The following is a 12341-nucleotide window of genomic DNA, read 5'->3' as shown; positions in this document are numbered from 1 at the left end:
CTAACGTTACGTTGTGTGAGCGTGCTGGGAGGGATGGGGTGGGGGGCAGGTAATTTGTGTGTGCAGGGGGGGGGTTGTGTGTATATGTACTGTTTACTATACCAGTTTAAACCCCTTTCTCCCTCTATTTATGTGAACCTGAAGTAGAGCTATGTGTGTGTCTGAACACTGTACTGCAGAAGCAATATCCTTCCCTTTCCACTGGAGAGCTGCTGTGGGGCAGCTTTAGGATAGGTTCAATATCTACGATGGTTTATCAATTACTGATGAACCTACATACAGCTGTCTGATACTCAGTGTTCTCACTGATCAAGGCTGTTCTTATTCAGGCTGTATGGTTTTGTGTGTGTGTGTGTGTGTGTTGACTCTGCAGCAGGCATGCATGCAGGGATGATTGAAGGATAGAGAGATACAGGCAGAGAGGCAGGCAGCAGGGTGTGTGTGTGTGTGTGTGTGTGTGTGTGTGTGTGTGTGTGTGTGTGTGTGTGTGTGTGTGTGTGTGTGTGTGTGTGTGTGTGTGTGTGTGTGTGTGTGTGTGTGTGTGTGTTGAAAGGCAGAGAGAGCAGCAGGCAGCAGAGGCGACAATTAGACCAGATGGACAAAAACCCTCTATTTATGACCTGCTCTGACTGACAGTATGTCACTGTGTATAGAACTGTGTGTGTGACAGAGACTTGTAGACAGACAGACGGACGGACGGACAGACGGACGGACGGACGGACGGACGGACGGACGGACGGAGGGACGGGAGGGAGGGAGTGAGGGAGGGAGGGAGGGACAGACAGTAGCTGCTTTCTTTAATACTTCAGTCTCATTGGGATTAATGGACTGCATCAGACAGAGACAGACGGGAGAGATTTCTCAGAATCTACCTCTTGTTTAATCATCTATCATTTATCTCCATGGTCCAGCAACATGTCAAACTGACGTGAAGACTTCAGACATTTACACACAATGATATTCCCCCTACGCGTCCTCGACCAGAGGGAGAAGTGGGTTCACTACCTAGTCTAACCAGCATGTCAAGAAACTCCTAAATGAGACCAGGGGTATGTTCCAATGGGCTCTGGTCAAAAGTAGGGAACTATATAGGGTGTCATTTGGGACACAGACCAGGCGTGGAGTGAAACATGTTCAGTAGAGATAAAGACTAAAGAGATGGTGGAATGGACAGTGGAATGGTGAAGTACAGGTTATTCAGTGTTACAACCTCCTGTTTTCATGCTAGAGCCTGTTAGGCAACAATACAACCTCCTGTATTCATGCAAGAGCCTGTTAGGCAACAATACAACCTCCTGTATTCATGCTAGAGCCTGTTAGGCAACAATACAACCTCCTGTATTCATGCTAGAGCCTGTTAGGCAACAATACAACCTCCTGTATTCATGCTAGAGCCTGTTAGGTAACAATACAACCTCCTGTATTCATGCTAGAGCCTGTTAGGTAACAATATAACCTCCTGTATTCATGCTAGAGCCTGTTAGGTAACAATACCACCTCCTGTATTCATGCTAGAGCCTGTTAGGTAACAATACCACCTCCTGTATTCATGCTAGAGCCTGTTAGGTAACAATACCACCTCCTGTATTCAAGCTAGAGCCTGTTAGGTAACAATACCACCTCCTGTATTCATGCTAAAGCCTGTTAGGTAACAATACAACCTCCTGTATTCATGCTAGAGCCTGTTAGGTAACAATACCACCTCCTGTATTCAAGCTAGAGCCTGTTAGGTAACAATACCACCTCCTGTATTCATGCTAGAGCCTGTTAGGTAACAATACCACCTCCTGTATTCATTCTAGAGCCTGTTAGGTAACAACACAGCCTCCTGTATTAATGCTAGAGCCTGTTAGGTAACAACAGGACCTCCTGCAGCCATCAGTGTAAGGTTTAAATAAGTTAGTAATGTTAGTTTATGACAGTGAAAGGCAAATCAAATCAAATTGTATTGGTCACATACATGCGTTTAGCAGATGTTATTGCAGATGTAGCGAAGTGCTTGTGTTTCTAGTTCTGACAGTGCAGCAGTATCTAACAGCAATATCTAACAATTTCACAACATATACCCAATACACACATCTAAGTAAAGGAATGGAATTAAGAATATATAAATATTTGGACGAGCAATGCCAGAGCGGCATAGACTGAGATACAGTAGAATAGAATACAGTATATACACATGAGATGGGTAATGCAAGATATGTAGATATTATTAAAGTGACATTATTAAAGTGACTAGTGTTCCATTTATTAAAGTGGCCAATGATTTCAAATCTGTGTATGTAGGCAGCAGCCTCTCTGTGTTAGTGATGGCTATTTAACAGACTGATGGCCTTGAGATAGAAGCTGTTTTTCAGTCTCTCGGTCCCTGCTTTGATGCACCTGTACTGACCTCGCCTTCTGGATGATAGCGGGGTGAACAGGCAGTGGCTCAGGTGGTTGTTGTCCTTGATGATCTTTTTGGCCTTCCTGTGACATTGGGTGCTGTAGGTGTCCTGGAGGCCAGGTAGTTTGCCCCGGTGTTGCGTTGGGCAGACTGCACCACCCTCTGGCGAGCCCTGCGTTTGTGGGTGGTGCAGTTGCCATACCAGGCGGTGATACAGGATGCTCTCAATTGTGCATCTGTAAAGGTTTGTGAGGGTTTTAGGTAACAAGCCACATTTCTTCAGCCTCCTGAGGTTGAAGAGGCGCTGTTGCACCTTCGTCACCGGGAGGACCATTTCAGTTTGTCAGTGATGTGTACGCCTATGAACTTAAAAGTTTCCACCTTCTCCACTGCGGTTCCGTCGATGTGGATGGGGGGTGCTCCCTCTGCTGTTTCCTGAAGTCCACGATCATCTCCTTTGTTTGTTTGACGTTGAGTGAGAGGTTATTTTCGTTGCACCACACTCCCAGAGTCTCGTCGTTGCCTCCAACTGAAACGTGATGATTGGGTTGGAGGCGTGCTTGGCCACGCGGTCATGGAGTACAGGAGGGGGCTGAGCATGCACCCTTGTGGGGCCCCAGTGTTGAGGATCAGCGAAGTGGAGGTGTTGTTTCCTACCTTCACGACCTGGGGGTGGCCTGTCAGGAAGTCCAGGACCCAATTGCACATGGTGGGGTTCAGACCCAGGGCCTCAAGCTTCATGATGAGCTTGGAGGGTACTATGAGGTTGAATGCTGAGCTAGTCAATGAACAGCATTCTTACATAGGTATTCCTTATGTCCAGATGGGCAGGGTGATTGGCGCCTGTGCTGTAGGAGTCAGTTAGTAATGTTAGTTGATGATAGTGAAAGGCAAGGTGATTGGTACCTGTACTGTAGGAGTCAGTTAGTAATGTTAGTTGATGACAGTGAAAGGCAGGATGATTGGTGCCTGTACTGTAGGAGTCAGTTAGTAATGTTAGTTTATGACAGTGAAAGGCAGGGTGATTGGTACCTGTACTGTAGGAGTCAGTTAGTAATGTTAGTTGATGACAGTGAAAGGCAGGGTGATTGGTACCTGTACTGTAGGAGTCAGTTAATAATGTTAGTTGATGATAGTGAAAGGCAAGGTGATTGGTACCTGTACTGTAGGAGTCAGTTAGTAATGTTAGTTTATGACAGTGAAAGGCAGGATGATTGGTACCTGTACTGTAGGAGTCAGTTAGTAATGTAAGTTGAAGACAGTGAAAGGCAGGGTGATTGGTGCCTGTACTGTAGGAGTCAGTTAGTAATGTTAGTTGATGACAGTGAAAGGCAGGGTGATTGGTACCTGTACTGTAGGAGTCAGTTAGTAATGTTAGTTGATGACAGTGAAAGGCAGGGTGATTGGTACCTGTACTGTAGGAGTCAGTTAGTAATGTTAGTTGATGACAGTGAAAGGCAGGGTGATTGGTACCTGTACTGTAGGAGTCAGTTAGTAATGTTAGTTGATGACAGTGAAAGGCAGGGTGATTGGTACCTGTACTGTAGGAGTCAGTTAGTAATGTTAGTTGATGACAGTGAAAGGCAGGGTGATTGGTACCTGTACTGTAGGAGTCAGTTAGTAATGTTAGTTGATGACAGTGAAAGGCAGGGTGATTGGTACCTGTACTGTAGGAGTCAGTTAGTAATGTTAGTTGATGACAGTGAAAGGCAGGGTGATTGGTGCCTGTACTGTAGGAGTCGGTTAGTAATGTTAGTTGATGACAGTGAAAGGCAGGGTGATTGGTACCTGTACTGTAGGAGTCAGTTAGTAATGTTAGTTGATGACAGTGAAAGGCAGGGTGATTGGTACCTGTACTGTAGGAGTCAGTTAGTAATGTTAGTTGATGACAGTGAAAGGCAGGGTGATTGGCACCTGTACTGTAGGAGTCAGTTAGTAATGTTAGTTGATGACAGTGAAAGGCAGGGTGATTGATGATGTTCGAAAACGTTAATTAGCATCAAAGTAGGCATCATGTAAGACTACAAATCCCTACTAGCTCCTGCACGTCATCTCTAGCTGACACCTTTGCTGACAGGTTTTGTGTCAATTTAAAACTTGCACAAGACAGTTCACAGCATGGTCTATTTAAGGAAATGTAGCCAGTTTATTCATTGCAACATTTAGCTAACATTAGACTCTTAATCTGAGAGATTCTTACCTTTGCCTTGATTCGTCAGTCTCATCCAGATCATCATGGTATTTGTAGTTCTTTATGATAGCCACATTAGCAGCTAAGTAGCATGTCATTTTTGGTGGGTAAATACAGGCAAATTTCTTGATAAGTCACCTTGTCCGAGAAATATTTGAATGGTGGAAAAACGAATGGTGGAAAAACGATTGGACAGTGAAAGGCTGACAGTAGCCAACCTGGGCTGCAGTAGACAGTAATGTTGGTTTATCACAGTGAAAGGCTGACAGTAGTCAACCTGGGCTGTAGTAGACAGTAATGTTAGTTTATCACAGTGAAAGGCTGACAGAAGTCAACCTGGGCTGTAGTAGACAGTAATGTTAGTTTATCACAGTGAAAGGCTGACAGTAGTCAACCTGGGCTGTAGTAGACAGTAATGTTAGTTTATGACAGTGAAAGGCTGACAGTAGTCAACCTGGGCTGTAGTAGACAGTAATGTTAGTTTATCACAGTGAAAGGCTGACAGAAGTCAACCTGGGCTGTAGTAGACAGTAATGTTAGTTTATCACAGTGAAAGGCTGACAGTAGTCAACCTGGGCTGTAGTGGACAGTAATGTTAGTTTATCACAGTGAAAGGCTGACAGTAGTCAACCTGGGCTGTAGTAGACAGTAATGTTAGTTTATCACAGTGAAAGGCTGACAGTAGTCAACCTGGGCTGTAGTGGACAGTAATGTTAGTTTATCACAGTGAAAGGCTGACAGAAGTCAACCTGGGCTGTAGTGGACAGTAATGTTAGTTTATCACAGTGAAAGGCTGACAGTAGTCAACCTGGGCTGTAGTAGACAGTAATGTTAGTTTATGACAGTGAAAGGCTGACTGTAGTCAACCTGGGCTGTAGTAGACAGTAATGTTAGTTTATCACAGTGAAAGGCTGACTGTAGTCAACCTGGGCTGTAGTAGACAGTAATGTTGGTTTATCACAGTGAAAGGCTGACAGTAGTCAACCTGGACTGTAGTAGACAGTAATGTTAGTTTATGACAGTGAAAGGCTGACAGTAGTCAACCTGGGCTGTAGTAGACAGTAATGTTAGTTTATCACAGTGAAAGGCTGACAGTAGTCAACCTGGGCTGTAGTAGACAGTAATGTTAGTTTATGACAGTGAAAGGCTGACAGTAGTCAACCTGGGCTGTAGTAGACAGTAATGTTAGTTTATCACAGTGAAAGGCTGACAGTAGTCAACCTGGGCTGTAGTAGACAGTAATGTTAGTTTATCACAGTGAAAGGCTGACAGTAGTCAACCTGGGCTGTAGTGGACAGTAATGTTAGTTTATCACAGTGAAAGGCTGACAGTAGTCAACCTGGGCTGTAGTAGACAGTAATGTTAGTTTATCACAGTGAAAGGCTGACAGTATTCAACCTGGGCTGTAGTGGACAGTAATGTTAGTTTATCACAGTGAAAGGCTGACAGTAGTCAACCTGGGCTGTAGTGGACAGTAATGTTAGTTTATCACAGTGAAAGGCTGACAGTAGTCAACCTGGGCTGTAGTAGACAGTAATGTTAGTTTATCACAGTGAAAGGCTGACAGTAGTCAACCTGGGCTGTAGTAGACAGTAATGTTAGTTTATGACAGTGAAAGGCTGACAGTAGTCAACCTGGGCTGTAGTAGACAGTAATGTTAGTTTATGACAGTGAAAGGCTGACAGTAGTCAACCTGGGCTGTAGTAGACAGTAATGTTAGTTTATGACAGTGAAAGGCTGACAGTAGTCAACCTGGGCTGTAGTAGACAGTAATGTTAGTTTATCACAGTGAAAGGCTGACAGTAGTCAACCTGGGCTGTAGTAGACAGTAATGTTAGTTTATGACAGTGAAAGGCTGACAGTAGTCAACCTGGGCTGTAGTAGACAGTAATGTTAGTTTATCACAGTGAAAGGCTGACAGTAGTCAACCTGGGCTGTAGTAGACAGTAATGTTAGTTTATGACAGTGAAAGGCTGACAGTAGTGGGGTCTTTGGTGCCTTTACTGTAGGAGTCAGTTAGTAATGTTAGTTACTTTGATACACACACACACACACACACACACACACACACACACACACACACACACACACACACACACACACACACACACACACACACACACACACACACACACACACACACACACAGTTGGTATTTGTGATACACACACAGCTTATGTGAGAGACGCAAACACACACAAACACACACAAACACACACACACACACACTGATTGTTAGTTGGTATTTGTGATACACACACATACACTGATTGTTATTGGTTATATATATATATACACACAACACACACACACACACACACACACACACACACACACACACACACACACACACACACACACACACACACACACACACACACACACACACACACACTGATTGTTAGTTGGTATTTGTGATACACACACACACTGATTGTTAGTGGTTATATATATAGATACACACACACACACGCACACAAACACAAACACACATACACACACACACACACACACACACACACACACACACACACGCTCCACAGTCTCCTGTAGTTATCAGTGTATACAGCCAGGTCTGTAGTAGACAGTAATGTTGTTAAATACAACCCCACAGTCTCCTCCTGTAGTTATCAGTGTATACAGCCAGGGCTGTAGTAGACAGTAATGTTATTAAATACAACTCCACAGTCTCCTCCTGTAGTTATCAGTGTATACAGCCAGGGCTGTAGTAGACAGTAATGTTGTTAAATACAACTCCACAGTCTCCTCCTGTAGTTATCAGTGTATACAGCCAGGTCTGTAGTAGACAGTAATGTTGTTAAATACAACCCCACAGTCTCCTCCTGTAGTTATCAGTGTATACAGCCAGGTCTGTAGTAGACAGTAATGTTATTAAATACAACCCCACAGTCTCCTCCTGTAGTTATCAGTGTATACAGCCAGGGCTGTAGTAGACAGTAATGTTGTTAAATACAACTCCACAGTCTCCTCCTGTAGTTATCAGTGTATACAGCCAGGTCTGTAGTAGACAGTTCCTGCTGCTAGTTTAAGACCGGAGCCTGTTATCTACTATTCCAACTCACTATCCTGTATATAGATCAGTGTGTGCAGCCAGGGCTGGTCGTAGACTGTTAATAAAACAATTTTAAGACAGTGAGACACACTGATAGCCAGGGGGTTTGGCTCTTCCTGTAGGTGTCAGTTCTATAGCCAGTCAATGCTAGTTTCTAACAGTGTCATGTCCTGACATACAGCCCAGACCAGGGTTTGGCTCTTACTGTGTGTTGGCTCAGTCCTCCGGTCTCTCTCCGGTCGGTCAGAGCATTAATATGCTGGGGCATGCTGCGGCTGGGCAGACTGGCTGGCTGTGTTGACATGGCGACAGCTCTGGTCCTAATTGTCCAGGAGTCTGTTTAATATGTCCTGATCAGGGCTCTGCTGACAGAAACACACTGTGTGTGTGTGTGCGTGTGCATTGGCGTGAATTTGGTTTGTGTGTGTGTGCACACTGACACAAATATACAAACACACACACAGCAACACAGCTACAGCTGTATTCGTGTCCCAGGCCTTCTTGAGCTACCAGACTGTTATACTCAGTGTGTGTGTGTGTGTGTGTGTGTGTGTGTGTGTGTGCGTGCGTGCGTATCCGTGCGTGCGTGTGCGTGCGTTTAAGCGTGATTTTCTTGTGTAGTCAGTTGATGATTTACCAACTGACTACACAAGATGTGTGCTAGCCTTAGAAGACGTGTGATTTTCTGCTGTAGTCTATCAGTGTTTATGGCTACAGGAATGTCCTCTACCAACTAGTGTCTCCTACAGGAATGTCCTCTACCCACTAGTATCTCCTACAGGAATGTCCTCTATACACTAGTATCTCCTACAGGAATGTCCTCTACCCACTAGTATCTCCTACAGGAATGTCCTCTATACACTAGTATCTCCTACAGGAATGTCCTCTACCAACTAGTGTCTCCTACAGGAATGTCCTCTACCCACTAGTATCTCCTACAGGAATGTCCTCTACCCACTAGTATCTCCTACAGGAATGTCCTCTATACACTAGTATCTCCTACAGGAATGTCCTCTACCCACTAGTATCTCCTACAGGAATGTCCTCTATACACTAGTATCTCCTACAGGAATGTCCTCTACCCACTAGTATCTCCTACAGGAATGTCCTCTGCCCACTAGTATCCCCTACAGGAATGTAATCTACCCACTAGTATCTCCTACAGGAATGTCCTCTGCCCACTAGTATCTCCTACAGGAATGTCCTCTGCCCACTAGTGTCTCCTACAGGAATGTAATCTACCCACTAGTATCTCCTACAGGAATGTCCTCTGCCCACTAGTATATCCTACAGGAATGTCCTCTACCCACTAGTATCTCCTACAGGAATGTCCTCTACCCACTAGTATCTCCTACAGGAATGTCCTCTACCCACTAGTATCTCCTACAGGAATGTCCTCTACCCACTAGTATCTCCTACAGGAATGTCCTCTATACACTAGTATCTCCTACAGGAATGTCCTCTATACACTAGTATCTCCTACAGGAATGTCCTCTGCCCACTAGTATCTCCTACAGGAATGTCCTCTGCCCACTAGTATCTCCTACAGGAATGTCCTCTGCCCACTAGTATCTCCTACAGGAATGTCCTCTACCCACTAGTATCTCCTACAGGAATGTCCACTACCCACTAGTATCTCCTACAGGAATGTCCACTACCCGCTAGTATCTCCTACAGGAGTGATGTGGATCACACATCATTCAAACCTTCGTCCTGACGGTGATATAGACTGTCATAATAATGCCACAGCAGAAGTCATAAACAATCATCCTTTGTGTGTGTGTGTGTGTGTGTCTACATTTGTGTGTGTGTGTGTGTGTGTGTGTGTGTGTCTGTGTGTGTGTGTGTGTGTGTGTGTGTGTGTGTGTGTGTGTGTGTGTGTGTGTGTGTGTGTGTGTGTGTGTGTGTGTGTGTGTGTGTGTGTGTGTGTGTGTGTGTGTGTGTAGAGCCATCACCCTGGACAACACTCTGGTCATCCTGTCCAGTGTGGCCCCTGATGCTGGACGGTACTACACCCAGGCTGTCAACGACAAGAACGGAGAGAACAAAACCAGCCATCCTATCCTACTGACTGTGGAGAGTAAGTAAAGAGGATGCACACACACACACACACACACGCACGCACACACAAACATACACACAAACACACTCACACAAACATACACACAATCACACACTCTCTCACACACACACACACACACACACACACACACACACACACACACACACACACACACACACACACACACACACACACACACACGTAAACACACACAAACACACACACACGCACGCACACACACACCATCCCATACGGTACCAGCAGGTTGTGTTGAAGGCAGATTTAACCGTTGTGTTCCTGTTCAGAGGATGTTTCTCTGTGTTCTACATGTGGATACTGGGGTTCATCCAACAGGTGTTTTATATTGAGCTGACAGACACAGCTACACTGCCCTCTAGTGGCTGTCTGTCTAACTGTCACCTCCCCTGTCATTCCTGTTACACTCCTAAAGGCTTCTTCGTGGAGGGATAGGGTTCTACCAAGAACCGTTCTGATCCGAATAACTCTTTTTGGAAGACTAGGGTTCTCTGTAAGCGAAGGGTTCTATCTAGGACCTTTTACATCCTAAGAACCGTTTTTGGAAGAAAGAGTTATTTGATGATTCTTTGGAAGGCGAGAAGGGTTCTACATAGCACCATATAAAATATTTCTCAGCATGCTCTATTGCAGGGAGATTTTCAGAATTGTTTGTTTTACTGTATTTTCTGTGTTTTTGCATGTACATTGATTGGTTGATTAATTGAATGCTACACAAAGATAAATAACATAGAGTTTTCTAAACTAATCCAATCTGTTAGTAATAGGATATACTGCACCCATTACTGAGATGGTTGTTCGAGTTTAGATGATTCAGGTAGTCAATCGTCCCTACCTTGGCAGTCATTCTGATTAACAATTCCACTTGTTGAATATCCTATCTTTGTCTGGATTCCAATAGGAATTACACATCACTTTGCAAGCCAGCATAATGTGATTTGCAGGCCTGATGTGGCCTGTAAACCAGGAGTTTCCTAATGCCACTGTGTTAGGGTATAACTATGCCCTCAGTGAAAGGCCTTATGCTCTATGTAATGTATTGTCATAAATAATTACATTTTAAAGGATAATAAGGCTGGTGAAACTGTTCAAAGAGGGTTCTAGGAAGAACCCTCCAAAGATAAAATGGTTATTGGTAGAACCATATACAAGGGGTTCTATAAAGAACCTTAAATAAAGTTTTCTAGATAGAACCCTCTGCAGTGTGGAGCTGGGTGGTGCTGCGGTCCTCCCTGGCTGCAGTGTGGAGCTGGGTGGTTCTGCGGTCCTCCCTGGCTGCAGTGTGGAGCTGGGGGGTGCTACGGTCCTCCCTGGCTGCAGTGTGGAGCTGGGTGGCGCTAGAGTCCTCCTTGGCTGCAGTGTGGAGCTGGGTAGTGCTGCGGTCCTCCCTGGCTGCAGTGTGGAGCTGGGTGGAGATGGGTGGAGCTGGGTGGTGCTCTGTAGAGCTGGTGCTGCGGTCCCTGGTCCATCTGACTGGCTGATTTAACCAGCCTATAAATTAGCTCTGTATTTTAATGGCCCCTAACCGAAGCAGATTTATGAAAAGACACTGAGACAGTCTGTGTGTGTTACTGATACCAAACACAGGGCCTGGGATCACACACAGAACCCCCCCTTGAGGCAGGGGGAAATGAGATGAGATGGAGAGAGAGATCTCTGATTGAGGCCAGTGAATCGATGGTTGGTTGCAGGGCTGCAAGGCTCTGTGGAACAGGCTGAATGATGGCTCTGCATTTAATCACCTCCTGCTATGTTTGTCTCAATGAAACAATATAATGGTTCCTGGTAGGGCTGGGACTTGCCAGGGACCTCACGATATGATATCATCACCATACTTAGGTGCCGATACGATATGTATTGTGATTCTCATGATTCTCACGATTCTCTATGTGTTGCGATTCGATAATGTGATTTTATTTCGTTTCGATGTTCCAAACATATTGCTCACCACATGTCTGCTGCAGAGAGACAAGAGAGAGACATGAGAAAACCAGTTTTTCTCAGTCATGGCCATAAAAGTGGTGAAAGAAAATGGTCTCCCTATTTAAAAAGAAGATGGAGAACAAGCTATGAAGGAAAAATGCTGCAGTTTTGGTGCAGGTACAGCAAACTAACTACTGCCATATTGTCAAAACGATACGATATATCGTCAAAATAATATCTGATATGTAACTGTACGGATTTGTTCCCGCACCGCTAGTTCCCAGCACCTTGGTTTACACAGGCTAAGGCTGCTCCCAGGAAATGTTGGAGGGGAACACAGAGAGACTATAGAGAGATAGATGAGGAGGGGAACACAGAGAGACTATAGAGAGATAGAGGAGGAGGGGAACACAGAGAGACTATAGAGAGATAGATGAGGAGGGGAACACAGAGAGACTATAGAGAGATAGAGGAGGACGGGAACACAGAGAGACTATAGAGAGATAGAGGAGGAGGGGAACACAGAGAGACTATAGAGAGATAGAGGAGGAGGGGAACACAGAGAGACTATAGAGGGATAGATAAGGAGGGGAACACAGAGAGACTATAGAGGGATAGATGAGGAGGGGAACACAGAGAGACTATAGAGAGATATAGGAGGACGGGAACA

General features: G+C 44.9%; 1 protein-coding gene across 1 annotated transcript in view; it reads left to right on the top strand.

Annotated features, from left to right (window-relative positions):
• The window catches only part of LOC106594110 (protein sidekick-2), a 150533-nt gene that overhangs the window by 29099 nt on the left and 109093 nt on the right, over nt 1-12341 (top strand). Inside the window, exon 4 of the mRNA XM_082976327.1 lies at nt 9597-9730. Within this exon, the coding sequence (XP_082832453.1) occupies nt 9597-9730 (134 nt within the window). The remainder of the gene's footprint in view (nt 1-9596; nt 9731-12341) is intronic.

The sequence above is a fragment of the Salmo salar genome, chromosome 06, assembly GCF_965601325.2.
Source record: "Salmo salar chromosome 06, fSalSal1, whole genome shotgun sequence".
NCBI classification, from domain to species: Eukaryota; Metazoa; Chordata; class Actinopteri; order Salmoniformes; family Salmonidae; genus Salmo; species Salmo salar.
Note: the sequence above shows the minus strand (reverse complement) of the source record. Positions and strands in the feature narration are given on the sequence as shown.